Below are 18,441 nucleotides of genomic sequence, written 5' to 3' on the forward strand. Positions count from 1 at the left end.
CCCCCACCCAAAACAGGCAGTTAAGTTGCTGGGAGCTGACCAGATACTCCCAATGGATATATCTACATTGGCAATTTAGTGCACAGGAAGTGGTCTTTTCAGTGTGAATTTGCCTTTTGTCTATACTTGAGTCTTGTGGCACACACAGAAATATACCACTGAAGTGCTCAAACCAAGCTGCACGTCAGGGTGCCCTACAAAGTGCATTGCTTGCAATGTGGGTGCAGAGTCTTCCAGCAGGTAGCTGTCTAGGTGTGTGCAATGTGTACTTAGCGCCAACAGTTAGCATGGATTATGTTGCTGGTAAAAAGACAGTGTTGGCATGCGGTCTTGAAACTGGAATGAATCGCTGCAAGCCTGAACGTTGGTCTTTCCCTCCTTGTGCCGCTCTGTTAATGCAGACATACCTGGTGAGTCAGACAGAAGCAAGCTGTCGTAGTGTGTCTCTGCCATAGCACTGTACAACAGATCATGTAGACCTACCCAGCCTGCAATTAGGTAGCCTACTTGGGTACCAGTCATACCGTAGAGCTGTGGTAGCATGAGCAATTGCCCAAGTTCCTGGACAGCCATTGCATGCAATGCTGAATTCTGTAGCTACGTTTATATGAATAGAAGAGTTAGTTTGTTCTAGTCTGTGCATGTATGCAAGGGTGTTATATTGTAGACAGAGGCAAGTGTATTGTGTTGTAGACAAAGATATGCACATAACTTGGGTGCTCATAGTGTACCAGCTATATTTATTAATGCATGTAAACAAAAGTCTGAAGTCGATCTTAAAATCTTTTCATGAAATTTTATTGGCCTGAATGTGACTGTGTGAAGAGTAGTTCAGAATAGTTGCTGGACCAGGGTGAGTGCCAGGTAGATTGGCTAAAGAAAGATATTGACTTTAGTGGAAGCAATTTCCCTAATGGATACATCAGTGCAAATTTGTTTTTCTCAGTGCTGATGGTAGAGTAAAATTATGGGATGTGAGGAGAGCATCTGGATGTCTGACTACACTTGATCAGCACAATGGAGAGAAGTCCAAAGCATCTTCTGAAGCAGGTAATACAGACTGTAACTGGTGGTAAACCATATGTGACTAGAATCATTCTTTAATTTCATAAATGAATTGAATATTAGGACAGGAGTGATAATCCAGTTGTTATGTCCTGCATAACATAACCCATTGATTTTTATTTAGTTACTTCTGTTACAGACCCAGTGATTGTGGTTGGGTGTCTTGTTTAGAAAGATCTGCTTGACAACAGTATTGTGTCTGTTTTAAGTGTTTGTTCCCCCTAAAATTGAGAATTGTGCCATCCATTTTTTATCAGGAAGAATTCATTCCTGTTGTAGTTTAGGTTTCTTATAATGAAAAATCACTACATTACATGTTAGCTGTCATAATAGTTAATTACACTCTTCTAAAACAAAGACAAAAAAAGACAAAAAGCACATTCCTTTTTCCCATATAAACTAGTCTTCCTTCCAAGGCAAGTCCCTAGAATATTTTGTCTTAGATATGGTTCTGTAAAATTAATTATCATCCTTTTATACTGAATAAGGTATAAAATAGTTTGAATTTTATGATAATATTTAATTTTGCAGGAAGCTAAATTCCACTCATTTCAATGCAATCAAACACATTAGTGGTGCCTAATATCAGTAGTTATTAGCTACAACATTAATATTTGATATAACTTCAAGTCACATTTCTATACCTAAAAAGCAACGAAATTAAAGGAAGGGTTCTGTACTTTAAAATATAGTTCATGAATTTGAATTAATTCTGGACCAAAGGTCTGTAATTTGGGCAGGCCAAAAAAGTGCTTAAACAGTAGCTGCTCTGAGGTAGAAATGCATACTATTTAGAAATAAATTATATATATGTACTCCTGAATTTGCTCAAATCATTAATATAGCTTTAGGACCCTTTCTCCATCCCCTAACTATACAGGTTGTCTGTTTCTTCTTTTTTGTTCTTTTTTTCTTTTTTAATTGGAATACTTAAACTAGAAAATTCTGACTTGAGACAGATCTGTAAAATGGCTTATATAGAGATATAAAATATTATATAAAAATAAAATAATATATAAAATATATATTAAAATAATTAGAAATTGTTTGTGTATCCTGGTTCCGAATGAAGGAATTTGCATAGGGTGTGTCATAGCTATTAAAGCTACAAGTGGCTCCGACTTGTTATGTGCAATTTAAATTGTGCATAGATTTGTGCACACACAAGTCTCTGTAAAATCAAGCTGTTTTTCAAAAATGTACAATAAGAGGATATGTAATAGCAGTGAATATCTGTTTTAATAACCACTCTCTCTGCTGTGTAAATTGTAGTGTGGCAATATAGGTGTTTGGCATTGAGTATTTTTAATTTCATTGAAATACAAGCAGTTACTGAGATGAAAGCTAAGACTTCTGTAAAATTGTTTTTTTAATCTAATTTTTGTTTATGAAAGGTGGACAGTGGATTTCTATGTAACTCCTGAAATAATTAGTGTAATTGTATTATCTATTATATAGTGTAATTTTGTATGTTTGAATGATGCATTGTCTTGTTCAAACTCAACTACTTTCTTTACACTTTGTTTTTCTGTCTCTGACAGATCAAATTAATTTAGTGGCAATCAAATGAAGTAGGAGATTGAATATATTGAAATACATCTGAACTAAAAGAAGTGCAGCTAACAAATTTGTTTAAAAAATCGTTGCAAAATAGATAAAGCTTCTTTACCTGAAAGATATGTCTAAATTGTGCACTACAGTATAATGTGGAGATACCTCATCATTTTCTCAGTGAGTTAGTTTGTGGGCACCATAATCAGTTTAGCCATGTTAGCATTGAATCCTGTGTTGGCCTCTTTATCCTATTTAAGAATATGCAGAATTGCAGGATGAACTCAATTGAATTCCTTTATAGTATGCGATGAGCAATATGTGCAAAGCCGGCTGTATATGCAAGCTATTATTTATGGTTGTATGTTTTTAAATAAAGTGATCCATGGAGATAGTCGGGCTTTCATAAACCAAAAGTTAAATTATTTAGCTATACATTATAAAACTGTGTATACAGAATAGTAATTCCATAGAAATCTGAACCATCTCTTTTTTTTCTGGCAGCAAACACTGCTCACAATGGGAGAGTTAATGGTTTATGCTATACAAATGATGGGCTTCATCTGTTGACTATTGGTACAGATGATCGGATGAGACTCTGGAACAGCTCCACTGGAGAAAACACATTAGTAAGTTTACAAGGATCTTTGGTTATGTTGTTATTTGCACTTAATTTTCAAAGATTGCTAATAGTTTGTGCAATTATAGTTACACCTCTGGATATTCATTATTGTCCTAAAGGGTATCACTGCTTTATCTCAGTTCGTTAAGGATTTTTCAGGCATTGTTTTGTTCAGGATTTTTTCCTTATTTTTGCTTGTTTAAAAAAAAAAAAGAGGAACATGAAGTGTGCTATCTTGGGGCAGGTGCTCATACCTGAGTGTTTCACTATTTGACTGCCAGGTTTCCTTGCTACTTTCTTAAGTGTTTTTGTGGAATCTCTCTCATGGATGTTTACAGCAGTGTCAAAAATATCCATCCCTCTACATTTGCATTGTAACCCAACAGGAAAAAACCTCTGCTTCTTCTCCAGTCCTTTCTATGATCAGATTTTTGCTGAAGGTTCCTGTTTTAATTTTCCTTTTGATAAAGAAAATTGTTTTCTACATTTATTTTCAAAGAAGAACACATTTTAGCCACATCAGTTTCCTTGAGATTTTAGCTAACTAGGATAACATGGTCTCTCACTGCTATCAGGAAGGGGAAGAAAAAAATCTCTCTAATTTAGCAATCTTTTACTTCCTGCTGCTTAGTTTCAGAACACAGCAAAAAGTATTCCCTACAGACATTTAAATGAAAGGACTTTTCTATCCCCATACTTTTTATATTTGCCAGCTCCTTCTCAGCACTTCATAAACAGACATCTTTCTGTCTCCAAATCACTATCACCAAAGTAGATAATACAGTTTGTTCACTCTCCTGCCACCAGCTGGATCAATGCCTTTTGTTTTTCTGTGCCTGTTAGTTCACTGACTTGTTTCATAGGTTATTTTACCATTTTCTTAATTGGGATTGAATAGCTTGATCCTGTCTTGCTCTTTTAAGTCCAGAATTGTATTATCCAGAGTACTGTATTTTTGTACACCACACAGACATATTGCTTAAAATAATTTTAAGTCATCAGCAGTCAAATAAATGCGTGTGCAGGTAATACAAGTTCACTCCATAGTTTCTTTAATCCCCCCCTACCTAGTCCTTCTATCTCCATAGGTTTGTTTCCTTCTCTGTGCTAATAACACCTTCCCCTTCCCTCTGGCTTACCCCACAAACGTAGAAAGGAGCCTGCACGAACAACCGGGGATTGTATTGAATCTGCAGCCACCTTGCGGGAAGAGAAATATACACAAAAAATAACTCTGTCTGCTTGCCTGCCTCACTTTTGCTACCCTGAATTCCCAGTCCCTGTCCGATTTCCTACAGCTGCTTCCTCTGCCCAAATAACCCACTGTTAACCCCAAAACCTTTGGGGTTTTTTCCTGGTTATAGCAGGAATCTTTTCAAAGAGCTAGAGATTTTAATGGCTGCCCAGCTTTTCTCAGCAGAAAGAGAACCACACAACAGCGGACATGAAGCACCTAAGTACTCTTCTGTGAAGTATCTTTAAGTACGTGACATATATATGAGGTTTGGCGTGTTCTCTTGAGGGTGGGGAATATACAAACAAAATTAAGTGCAAGTGCCAGTAATGAATACAGATAAACTCCACCTGCACTCCTGAATTTGCTCGGATCATTAATATAGCTTTGGGAACCTTTCTCCATCCCATAACTATACAGGTTGTCTGTTTTGTTTTGTTTTTGTTTTTTTTAATTGGAATGCTTAAACTAGTATGATCGCTGTACTTTTAAGGTTAATGGTAGCCCAGTAACACTTTTTTTATTATTATTTTTTTTATCCTTTCTGATTTTTCTCTATCTTCTTTTCTTATCACCTCTTTCCTCAGGAAAATTGATCAACTGCTTAAGGAAACTGAAACATGTATCCAAAGATAGCAAACGTGCTTCAGCTGTAATTTCATTATGACAAAGCTGGTCTAACCTATAGTTGCTGCCAGAAAGAATGATCCTGCTCTTCTCGTCTATCATACACTACACTGGCTTCCCATTTCACCCAGCTCTTGTCTGACCTCTTAGCGAGCCAGTTTAGGGTGCTGGCAAAATTGTGGCCCCTTGAAAATAACTGGTTAGACTTCTGCAGTTTTAGCTCTCTGATCCAGTTCCCTATGAGGTTAGGTAAGTGCCAGACCTGGTGTGAAGGAAGGAGTGACACTGCAGCCTCGGTACTGAGGTATCTCTTTGTACTGAAAGCTTTTTTGTGATTGACCATTTGTAATATGTTCTGCTGGAGTTAGACCAACCAAAAGCGCTCAGAGAAGCATGCACTACGAGCAAGCTGCCAGTATGTAGCACTAGGATGCTCACATCCCAGACCACCGAGCCACAGTGTTCTGCGGGGTGGAAACGTGACTGCAAAACAGAAATAGGGCTCGCAATGTTGCGAAAGAAGTCCAGCAACTGTGAATCCCCTTGCAGAAGCTATCCTGTAGCTTTCCTGTAGGAAACGAGACTGTCTTCTCCCTTCCTTGCCCTGATATATGTGGTTAGTGCCTTAACTCTTTCTTTGCCAGGGGAGTTGCCTTAGGTACAGTTTTCATTGGCTTACCCAGTAGGCCAAATGTTTCTGACTGCAGTCATTCTGCAAACAAGTGACAACAAAAAAAACTTACAAAATGTGAATAAAAAAATTAAACTCTGAGGGCCAAAGAGAATATGCTTGGAAATTAATTGTATACCACAATTATTTTTGCAGCAGAATTTTAAATTCCGGCACAGGTGCTCCAAATTGCCATGTACATACTAACAGCAAAACGACTGTAATTCTTATTAAAAAGACTTAACTCCAAAGCAGAGACTATTCTGCATGGCAGTTCTTCAGTACCTATGGTAACTGACAAACTTCTTCACAAGCTGCTCAGACAAAAATGCTCCTAGTAGAATAATAAGAAATGGATGGATGATGCTGAATAAGCATCATAACTAGAAAAAGTGAAACGTGATCTAAACAACATCCCAAGGGATGCTGAACAATTTTCTTTGGTTGTTACAAACTCAGAGCATGGGAACTTCTTGACAAAGATTTGTTGGTTTGTACTGTAAGCCAGGAAGCAGCACTGAGTGTTTTTTACCTTCCCTTTTAAGATAGAATCCCTGTGGTGAATCCTTCAATAAAATGTTGGCATAAAACAAGACATATGTCATCCATTGCCGCAGAAGAAGCAAAAAGTAGTAGAATGCAAAAATTTAGTGGCATATCTTTATTAAGCAATCCACTAAGTGTAGAAGAAAATCAAGATAAAGAGGAATATACGGAGAGGAAAAAGTCTGCATCAGAGGTTTAGGCTGCCTCAGATGATATTCAGCAACTCTTCACAATGCTCTCCTAAAGTCCAGGTATCTATTCGATAGATGTCTGTCTACTTCCTTCAGATCTGAAAAATCCCATCAGATGGTGTGGAAATTAATCTAGTCATCTGAATTTTTTTGAGCAGGGAACCGAATTTGGGATCTAGTGAATTGTTTTGGTCAGTAAGAGAAACGAATATTGGAATCACACACATCTTATAAATGTCCTTTATCACAAAAAGGAATACAAAGTACTGATTCACTGAGTATAGGAAGACTCAAAGAGAAGGAGGTGGGTTTTTTGTTTGCCTGTTTGCTCTAAGGACAAAGCCACTTCTTAGGATAGTGCTTAAGTTCTTGTTTTGGCAGCATCCTTTCCTTTCCATTGCTCCTTTATCAAGCAGAAACATCTACACTAAGTATATCCAGAGAAGTTCTGCCATCCACCCCTTTCATTGCACATGCCTTTGTTACAAGCAGTGTTGTGGCTTGGGAATTGTTGCTGTTACAGCTGACGTGGTCTGGAAAAGAGTTTAATTGTTTCTTATCAGCAGAGTAATATGCCTCTTAAATTTATTATCTTTAACAAGGCTTAACACAGTTGTTTAAAAATGAGCACTAGTGTCCACAAAGGACATAAGCCCCACATCTGATGAAAATATCCTTTCAGTCTGAAATTATCAACCTACCTGAAAGCTAATCGAGTTGCTTCTTTGTAAACATTTTTATTATGATTGAGAGAGATTTGCTTTCTAGACTCCTTTCCTTCAATTTTTCTTACATAACTGCTTTTAGCTATGAAAGAACAAACTTTAATAAGAGAGCAACAGATAGTCTTCCTTACCTGGCTTGACTGAGCCTTGTATCTGCCTCAAACTATGGGCTCAGGCAGTCAACACAGGATGGATCAAGAACCTAACAAAGCAAGATATCCGTTTTAAATATTTGCCTAATAAACATTACAAATCTGTTAGGTTATAGTCAACAGATTTCAAATACTTATGGTTTTTAACTGTAGACCGTGAGGTTTTAGTAGGGAGCTTTAAAATGAACCAAGAGAACTTTACTGAAGTTGTATGTACAAGCAGTTCTCTGTTTTTCAGCAGAAATTAAGAGCAGGGATTGCAGGGCAATAATATTTAAAAGCAAAATATTTTATGTATAATGCTATTAATGAATTTATCTAATGTCTTAAATTAAAAATACACTTATTTTTATTAGGAAGAAATACTTTGATTTTAATCATGAAGTAATTTGCAAATTTCAGGTGTTCATAGTGGACTTCTTGCTCATCATAAATATATGTTTTGTTTGTTGAAATTTTAGTACTTTGTTTTAATTAAGTTTGTTTAGAGGTAAACACGTACACTTGACTTCTTATAGAGGACCTAATTAGACTGCTATATCCAATTGGAATATTTCCTAGCATGTTTGGAAATTTTCCCTTTTTAATCTGCAGTGAGCTTTCAATCTGTGTAGGACTTGTCAAGAGCTTGAAACGTATCAAACAATGATAAGCTATACTTTTTATACTTTTTATTTGCAAGGCTTCCCACACAACTCACAAGCCAGGGTCCTAGTCAGCCATGTAGCAATGCTCTTATTCCAGCTGTACTTTCAGGGAACAATATTGAATTTCTCAGTGGTGATGAACTCCAAGATTTAGCAGCGGGTAGAAGATAGGCATTTTAATATATCAGTCTTGACTGGTCCATAAGAAATAAATTAGGAAGTTATTCTTTATTTTCTTCTCCTTAATGATTTTTCTTCCTAATCCCTTTGTTTTTGCCTCTTATTTATGACAACCTTCTGTTTGCCCTTCAGTCCTTTTCATACTGCCTATTGCTCTTCTACTGTTTCTTGCAAAGAATTCACGAGGGAGATAGAGAATCTTTGTCTGCATTGCTGATACTCTTCCTCTCTTCCTGCTTCCAAGAGCAAGGCATGACTTGCTGAGAAACCCCTGAGGGCTTCTGGTGTTGGCTGGACTGGTGCTTCTTTCCTTTGCCTCCCAAATAGCATATGTACTTCAGAAATATAGCCTTCTGCAATATCAATCGACTCTCATAAAGGGCACTTTCAGAGTAAGAAGAAAGTGGGGGGGTCAAGTTTTCTTCAGTCTGTGGAGTAAGCAAGTCTTATAGTAAAGTGGTTGGGTTGTCAGTATTTTATTTTTGAGATGAATGCACATAGTAAAAGCTAGGCTGAGACCACTATCTCACTTTATACTTACCACTGACATTGTTAATATAGCAGTGTCTTTACCCATTACCAACTACAAGAAACATTGTTACCCCTTTGTTTTCCATAGTTTAGTTTAACAGGAAATAACTTTTTCTATCTACTGCTATTTGAAAACTGGTATTTTGAAATTATATGTGTGTGCTTGTGTGTGTGAAATATTTTAAGGAGAACACACTAGGAAAATGTAAATGCTGTGCCTTAAAATAAAAGGAGGCTCGTTAAAGCTTTAGATTTAACATTTCCACTTGCTGGAACTTTCAGAGAAAAGTTATGTGTAACTTATAACTATATGTATACTATTGTGCATATCTGGTTCTTTTAATAGTTTCAATACTTGAGAGAAAATGGCTATGTTGCACCATCTAGGAAAATGTTTAAGCAGGAATTCCTGAACTAATTCTGATTTCAGTAGTAGTTTTGGTGCCTCAAAGTAGGTCTGGCCTGAATGGCCTATGCAAATTCCATCTTTAAGTGTGGAACTGCTGCATATATAGTCATATCTTCTTTTTTTCTTTCCTTTTTCCTGTTTCTCGAAGTTTATATTAAAGAGAATGAACTTTAATGAACAGAAAAATAATTCTCTTGATGAACATCTGTATCTAGAAGTCACAAGGGTTATGTTAAAATGGGAAGCTTAACATGAATTTTATTGGGTATTAATGAAAAAAATAAAAATGTCCTTTTTATGTAAAGCTACTTATAATTTCAGTTAATAGCTAACTGCTTAATCTTTCATTTTACAGGTGAACTATGGGAAAGTCTGTAACGAAAGTAGAAAAGGACTCAAATTTGCCATCTCTTGTGGCTGTAATCCAGAGTTTGCTTTTGTACCATATGGTAGTACCATTGCTGTTTATACAATTTTCTCAGGAGAACTGATAACTATGCTTAGAGGGCATTATAACACTGTTGACTGCTGTGTATTTCAACCTAATTTTCAGGTAAGTGAAATATTTGGGGCAACCTGGAATATTTATGCAGATTGCCAAACCATTTGCACAGAAAGTGATATCTTTGCAGGGATGTGCTTTAATAGAAAAGCTTGAAGTAACAGGAAGTTTAGTGGCTTTGTCAAGTGAGAAAAGTTAGGTCAAGTACTTCTGATGGCCCTTTCTATATCTCATTCCTTCCCCTATTCATTTCTTCTCACACAGGTAACTTTTGAGAATACCTATAGTAATTTTTGTTTTGTGTTGTCATTAATAAAACATATGTGTTATTAAGGCTTTTGCTGGTCTTCTGTAAGAGCGAAGAGGAATTTTTCTTCCCTTTTATTGAGGCAATCAGTGGCTTATGGAGAGGTATTTACCTTTCTCTGAAACATCTAAGACTAGTCACAGTAAGAAAGAAGGTGACGCACATTTAGATGAAGTGCACAGATATTCCCAGTGGTACTGAGAAACCCCTGATGTGCTTGGCTGGTGATCTTGTCTAAATGCTTGTAGCTATACTAATCACTGCATCTATGAACAGTTTGGAAGAAGTTGTTGAGAACATGATCAGCTTCTTAAATTAAGCCAGGTGTATTTCACGTAAGAAATGCCATGGCATTTCAGGGACTCATGACTATGGCAGCCCCCTTTTTCTTTTCTCCTATGGTACATTTTTCTCTTGTACTAAAAGTTTTAAAGATAACAAAGCCTAATTTGTTGTGAAGTATTTTACAGCAGATTGTTTTTATGACTTGTGGTGATGTGGCAAGGGAAGGGTGGATATTCCTAAGTGTGTTGGTTTTTGTTTTGGGTTTTTTTTTTTTTTTAAGTTTTTTTATATAGTTGCCTTCACTTGTTGAGGACTGTACTTAATGTTCCAGCTCCTTCTTTTCTAGTCTTTTGTTTCTGAAATAACAGGCAGAAGCATTTGAGATGGAAAGGTCAAGTGAATATCTCTTCTGACCTCTCGTACAACGCATCGTAGAATTTAATCCATTGTCCTCACGTTGAGTACAGTAACTTTGACTGAAGGAATGTTTCTCTGCCAGCAAGATGGACTTCACTGAGAGATTTGAACACATTACAGATGAGGCAGTAGAGCCCAAGCTAACAAGCTTTATTAGACCGGGAAAGCATTTCTGGGATGAATAGGCAGGGAGATACTGGATCCACTGAGAGATGGAATATTGCCCCTCCTGCCCTGCAGCCCCCAGATGGAATTCAGTTATGAAAAATCTGAGAATCACTGGATTGAAATATGTATCTTCCTCTCCTGATTAAACATTCCGCAGTATGGAACATCTGCTGCTTCTGTTGGTGCTGCAAACAAATAAAATCCTTATTATTAATAGGTTCAGATTATAACTAAGGCAAATCTTTCCTGGCTTTTAGTTTCTGTTCATTAATTCTTCTTGGACTGTTCTTGGCTAGATTAAAAAACTCTCTGTCTATTTTAAGAATGGTCTCAAAATGAAGGTGCTAGTGTGTTTGTATAAAGTCATCTTTGGTATTCTTTTGATAAGCTGAAGAGACAAGACTTCTTAAATATCACTATAAAGCATGTTTTCCAGCCCTGGAAATGCTGGTCTCTTTATCTTGTCTCTACCTTGTCTTTTGAAATACTTGGAAAAGTAAGTGACATTGTAGTATCAGCATCAGTATTATACAATATGCCAGAATGATCTTCCTGTTCTTGTTTATCACTCGTCTGTGTGTGTGTGCACAGGGTTTGTGAGCATGCACACAAGAACTGCATCATTCAGTATAGTCATAGGCTTGCTGGCAACTTAACTTCATTTGTTTATGCACTGTGGTTCCTGAGACTCTTTCAGAGTCTCCCTTACTACAGTTTGGTTTTGCATTCTCTGTGTGGCTTGCTTCCCTTTTTCTTTAAACATCCTTGCTTTTGTTGGTATAAAATTGTTACTCTTTGTTGGGATTAGGTTACTATATTGTAAGTATGTCAACACCAAAGGTATTGCTAGTGTTAACCTTGTCAGTTTATGTTCACATGCATACTTCCAAACAGCTGGTTCTGTCTTGAGATGATTAAACACTTTCATCAGTCTTCATATATTTCTACTAAAAATGATGATATCCCAGTTAAAAGTCCTTTTCTGAGAATGCAGACAGTTGTAAAATTTGTATCTATCTTATTTTTATGCTTGCAAACAGTACTGAATCAATATGGTACAAATTTATTTACAGCTATGCATATATATTTTAAGTTAAACTTGTTGTAAATATGATCATTTTGCTTGAAAGAGCCTGCTTTGCTGTAAAATGTGTTAACTGGTGTTGTTTATTTTCTTAATATCTTAATTCTTCAGTAATTGAAGAATTCAGTTTAGAATCTTCAGAATCTTTTAAATCACCTTTTCTATTATCTTGTCTGGGATTAAAGAAGTATCAGTCAATCCATGAGTATCTGCACTATTCCACTTATTTTTGTTTTGTATTTCTGAATGATATGTTAGCTCACTTTCAGCTCTCTCTATATATATATTTCAACATGTTTCACATATATTTAACTTAAGCAGGCCAGAAGTTTTCCCAGACAGCTCTTCTAAAATGCTGATGCAAGTTATTCATGTGCTGGTGGAATGAATAGCTGCATATCTGCAGGCTTTTTAACACCTTTCTAACTTATTAGTACATTATCTTCTTATGAAACAAGATCTACATCTGAATGTTCTATATAGTTTCTACCATTTCCACCTAGTAGTAGGTCTCTGTCGTTTTTAGGCTTTTCTTCATATTAATACTCTTTTTAACTTTTTTGCTGTCTTTAACCCTGCTGAATGATTTTCCTACCCCACCCCCAAATCTGGTCTTCAGGGTTTTTTTATTATTTATTTTTCTATTCAAAACTTCTGATTGATATTTATTGCTCCCAGTTCCTCCCTTTCCTTCTATTTATTAGCCATATTTTATTTGCTGTCTTTGTTTGATCTGATGACTGGAACAGGCTTTAAAAAACTTGTGTACCAATTTTGTATTTGAGGTGTGAAGTGTCGTCTTTTTGCTCAGAACCTATAATCAGCTATGATCCCTGGAACCCAAGCAACTAGCTCTTTGCAAGCCAGTGGTATTAGTCTTCTTCTATTCTTATTACATCCAAATTAATTAGCATTCTTAGGTGGATTATCTTTAGTGTTTGAGTTACCATGTGTAGTTGTCTCTACAGGGCAGTGTGAAATTTAGTTAATGTATGTATATATCCTTTTAAGATCCTGGGAATAAAGCCATAAAATCCACTATATTATTGTTGGCCTAAATTTTTCTTATGTAACTCTCTCCATGAAGTTAATGAGATGTTAAGCTGCTTGAGTAATAAGAACTGCAGAATATTGCCCATTAATAAGAGAAGTTAATTTAATAAGAGGTAGAGAATTTCAAGGGTAGTGTGGAAGAGGAAATCTTCACTATGAAATCTTTCAGGAGATGTTTACTGTTGGATCCAATATGCCAGATACCCATGTGCCATATTAACTGCTTAAAATAAGTAAACAAAAAAGACCTGTGTTTCCCTTTCAGAAACAGAAATGAAGTAAATAACTAATAATTAATTAATAATGAAGTAAAAAATTAGTAGTGTATTAGGAACAGTGTTTTTTTTTAAATATAAGTCCTTTTATGGTCAGGGAATACCAATGACGATTACAAAGGTATTTGGCAAACCTACCCATCTGTAACAATCCAGTGATAGGCTAACAATATCAAAAACTAAAAATTAAATTCAGCTTTAATTGCCATCTTTCCTGAGAATTTTAAAATGTAGCATTGAAATATCATGCTATAGGTACTGTAAATATGCATGGAGCTTTACACATTGACTGACTTAAGGTCTGAGTCACTGTTTCAGATTGCAATAATTATAAAAATTAGTCAGCATGGTCTATAGTAGCTGAAGATCTTGCAATCCCAGAACCAGAAAGAGAGACAAGTAGTAATAAAGACTAACTGGAATATACTGATTTCCCAATTACATTGCTCAGAAGGAGGGTTTTGGGGTGGGAGATATTGCTTGTTTTTAAAGTTCCAGTGATATTGTGCATCTTGCAAAAGACAGGATGCTTGAGTAGAGTAGAGTACTGCCAATAGGATGAAGTGATATCTGACCTATGCCTTGGTATAACTTTGACCTGTTTTATTCTTTTAAGCAAGATAAGTAGGATGTTTATCTCTCAGAAAATTTTAAACTCCAATCTTGTTTTGTGCGTGAATAACTTTGTTCCTGGGAGTAGTTTCACAGAAGTCAGTATATCAGCTCACTTGAATAAGGTTACCCACATAAATGGGTATTTATAGCAACTAGTTAACTTAATAGTTAACTATTAAGTTCCTGCACCAACTGTCAGAGTAATTCATGCTTTTCTAGAATTAAATATACATAATGCAAAATGAGACTTGCTGCAAAGACAGAACTGTAATAATTTATTGAATTATGTTGAATCAACATATTAAAATAGTTTTTGGAGCTATGCACAGAATTGCTAGGTTAAGTGCAGGAGTCAACATCTTTTAGAAGATTTTTTCCACTGTCAGCTTGAATACAGAAAAGAATACTATGCATGTTTCACTCAGGTAATTTAAACATATGGTAGTTCTCATCTTAATTGTTGTTAGACATTTTATATAATAAGCAGGAATTTAATTCAAGATTGAAGGCATATGAAAATATCTTCATACACATTCATGTGAGTAGCAGTTTGGAAAACAGGAGGGTTATTAGTGCAAAATTTACTGCGAAGGTGGTGCAATATTTCTGAATTGCAAAATTTCTTCAGTTTAGAGTGACAGAGAAATCTGTATTTCCTTTATTAAAGAACAGTCTAATATAGCTTCATTTCCTTAGCTGGCTGTTTGGTGCAGAGACTGTTTGCTTCCATGTGTTTGCAGGGTGCCTAGCACAATGGGATCCTGTCCTTAGTCATTAACATAATAAATAGGGTTATTTATATTAAAAATAATAAATCAGTCTTTCTGATCTCTGCCTTCCCAACAGGATGCAGGCTTCAAGTTGTTCCTTGTTTGTTCTTTTCCTTGCCTAGGCATACTTAAACTATGTTTACTTAATACTCCTTTGCTCCATACTTATGCGCTCTTCTAACCTGCATCTTATTAGATGTTTTTGTGTTGATTCATATTTTTAATTATAATAGAAAAATCTTTTCCTTTTTTCCTTCTTCCCTTTCCGTTGACCAGAAATACAATTATCTTCTGAGCTTGCTGACTTTTAAGTTAGGTTACTTTTCAGGAGACACATGAGAGGAAAAAAATAAAGTACATTTAAGCAATGAAGTTCATTTAAGTGTGAGTAGTGCTGTATTGATGACCAGCCTGGAGGAAATATCATAAAGTATTCTTTTTGTCTAGTATATTTTAAGAATATACTGTTTGTCAAGATTATATTACAAAATAGAAATTATATATGTGTCCTTATTTCTAAATAAAAATTTCATACATTTTATTTGCCAGCATTATTTCTATTTCAGTGTTCAGTAAATTTGCATAGGAGACCTTTTTTGCTTGCTTTTTTAAAGGAGCTTTATAGTGGTAGCAAAGATTGCAATATCCTTGCTTGGATACCTGCTCTTCGAGAGCCAATTCCTGATGACATTTCCGAAAAGGTAATTAATAGTTCATCCAGTTGAAATATACTCTTCATGGGTGTTATACTTGCGAGAAAAATAATTATATACGAAGTGGATTTTCATCTTCAAAATTTGTAACAATACTGATTAACTGAAAAATCACCTGTCTATTGTTTCTCTGCAATCTCCTGGTTGTTGTTCTGGGGTTTTGGGGGCCTTTTTTTTTTTTTTTTTTTTTTTTTTTTTGTGGTCTAGAAAAATCTCTGGCAGACTTCTAGCTTCTCACTTAATTAAAAGTAGTACTTGTTATTTGACTGTCAGTCTTTCAACTTCCACTTTAGCTTCCTTAAATTTTGTACTGTTTTCTGTAGCTTATGCTCATTTGGAAGTGAAAAATGTCAAAGAAAAGTTGCATTTTAATTTGTTTAGGAGTATACTGTCTACTAAACAATAAGATTAAGGATGCTACAAATCATATCAAAATACCTTTGATACAGAAATATAATAAAGAACATAGAGTTTGAGAGAAGACATGCAGGCTGTTACAGGACAGATCATAAGTAGTACTGTTTTCCATGAGAGAACATGTTTTCCCTCTTACTGTTAGAACTGGACAATAAAAGTTTAAATGGACAGTATGAGGGGGAAAAAATATATAGATTTTAAGGGACTGAAGCCATTCACAAAATAAGAATCCAGTAACTTGTACAGCTGTTTAAAAAAAAAAAAAAATCAGGAGATACTAATATTTTGACTCATATCATACAAAAAATCCAATTTTCTAAAATTTCAAAAATGTTCCATTTTGAAAAAGATAAAAATTGTAACAAAACACTTTTTGCTTTGTTTTGAAACACAGTTTTTGAAGAACTACCTTACACTTAAACAAAGAAAAATAATTTCAAAATTTAGATAACCTGAAATCAAAATGTGTTCAATTGACCTGAAATGAACATTTTTGTTCTGTTAAACTGAGAATTTTAAAATTTATTTTTTCAGTATAAGCAAATTATTTTTTTAGTCTGGGAGGGGGGAAAAAGCCATTATTTACCCAGCTCTGATTATAATTGCCCCTTTAATTTTGACATTATGGTTCTTGAGTCATATATGCCATTGTTTTGAAATCTGTTAAGCTACTGCTGCTGTTTACAAATGTTGTAAGCTGGCACTGCCTCTGAAAGAAGCAGTTCTGCTCTCCACAGGCCACTGGTTCCTGCTCCCTCCCATGTGCTAGATCAGGCATTTGTGTGCCTGCCTGGCAAGAGTCTGAACCCAGGCTAGAAGTAAACAAGCCCAAAAAAAAAGTTTTACTCAGGGTTAGAACAGTGATTCAGTGCACTGCTTGGCTGCACAAACCCTTGAGCTGATACGAGGGTGAGGTGGGAACTAGTTGGATGCAGACAGAGGCTGAGACTTTCTGAGACAGTAGCGCCCAGTTATGCTGGAACAATTATGTTTTAAACAACACAAAACAAACGCAGGTTATAATATCTATATATTATATTTTACATTCAGACATTTGTAGAGCTTCCAGTTAATGTTCCAGATATTTTTGTTGAAATTGGAATTAAATAGAATACTACGTCTTTTCACAATTTATCCTGTCTCTAATGTACAGAATGAGCAAAGAAATGATTACAAAAGAACAGTATCTGTGAGACACACAACAGTTCACAGATAGTAATTTAAGAAATGCCTTTAGTGTTACCTTTACTTGCTTTTAATGTTTTTAATTACTTAGAGTCCTATTAAAGCAAACCTCTGAGTGAATTTTTATTTTCTTTAGTCTCTATCTCAACAGCATTTAAATCCAGCATATGAAGATGCATGGAGCAGCAGTGAGGATGAAGGCTGAATTTCAGTTGTATGCTGATATAAAACTGACATTCGAGCACTACGTTCAAGGACTTTATCTACAGAATCGGGTATTGTCAGGCTTATTGTGACTGGATTCCTCGTACAGTTATATTAAAGCCAGGTCTTTCAGAAATAAACTTCCACTTTTTTTTCCTGTCATCTTCTTCACTTTTATTGCTGTATCTGAAGGATTACATTTTCGTATCTACTGACTTTTACGTTTACCCTTACACATTGGTATACTTTATTCAGTGTTGAACATCAGATGAAAGAAAACTAAAAGACCTTGTGACCAGATAATAGTACATTGTTTTTGGTATCACTAATACATAGGGAGATAATCCCCTCATTTCTGAGAGACCTGATGCAGAGGATTTTGCCTTAAGGAGAACTAGCTCAGGGATACTTCCAGTTTATTTTCTGCAATGTCTAGATGGAGCAGATTCCTTTTATGAGTGTCTGTGTGCTGTGGGAGCCTAAATGGATTTATGTGCCTGTTCTTTTGTGTTTTATCAGTCTTGCATAAGTTTCTCCATGGATGAGATATTCGGTTCAGGAAGAGGTAGATTATCTATCCAAGTATTTATATGGCATCCCCCATCAACTTGTATCTGAATCTGTCCCAGAAAGGTAAAAATAGAAATTAGTTTGATTAGGGTTTTTTTGCTCCTGTTAACATGTTTTTAAGGTCAGTCCTCTATGTATGAATCTCATACGTACTTCCCTAGCCAGGGTGGAGAATTCATGGACAGAAACAAGGTACAGTATAAGACAAAGTATGGATCAAGTTTCAAGTTAGAAATATAGAATGTAGTCCTTCAAAACTCTTTGCTTTCATCTGAATTTGTGCTCCTAATACCTACTCTGTTTTGGCAGGGAGGAGTTTAGGGGGGTCAATGCCTAATCTCGGTCACTGGTTTGTTTGTGCCTCAGCAGCAATGCACACACTAATCTGAGAGCTAAGTCAGAAGTTCACATTGAATGGAGATGCAGTACTTCGGGGGAAAAATGGAAGAAAGGAAATGGAGCACTTCGAACAGTAATATACAGTTTCTGGAAGTGAAATAAATTTATAAATAAATGAAAGATAGTAATTTAATCTTTGTATGGTGAATAGATGTGATAGGTATGCATTTTTGAATTAATTCACTGTGCTTTTGTATTTTAATATCTATACAAAATATAGACTGTCACTTTCTATAACAGTCTAGATCCTAGCAATGTGGAATAAGACAAGGTGAGCAGGGGGCATATCAAGGGAACGTTTTTCTTAGGCAAGTTTCATATGTAGTT

The 18,441-nt window shown here is 35.5% G+C and overlaps 1 protein-coding gene across 7 annotated transcripts in view; it reads left to right on the forward strand.

Annotated features, from left to right (window-relative positions):
* Window positions 1-18,441, forward strand: part of ERCC8 (ERCC excision repair 8, CSA ubiquitin ligase complex subunit) — a 55,837-nt gene that overhangs the window by 16,991 nt on the left and 20,405 nt on the right. For 4 of the 7 annotated variants that reach the window (XM_067315885.1, XM_067315888.1, XM_067315890.1 and 1 more), the window contains 5 exons: window positions 947-1,050; window positions 3,121-3,245; window positions 9,506-9,703; window positions 15,241-15,327; window positions 17,078-17,305. In XM_067315885.1, coding sequence (XP_067171986.1) covers window positions 947-1,050; window positions 3,121-3,245; window positions 9,506-9,703; window positions 15,241-15,327; window positions 17,078-17,146 — 583 coding nt within the window. In that variant the 3' untranslated portion in view covers window positions 17,147-17,305. The other 3 variants (XR_010886919.1, XM_067315886.1, XM_067315887.1) reach the window with 3 other exon arrangements.

This window comes from Apteryx mantelli, chromosome Z, assembly GCF_036417845.1.
Source record: "Apteryx mantelli isolate bAptMan1 chromosome Z, bAptMan1.hap1, whole genome shotgun sequence".
In the NCBI taxonomy this organism is placed as follows: Eukaryota; Metazoa; Chordata; class Aves; order Apterygiformes; family Apterygidae; genus Apteryx; species Apteryx mantelli.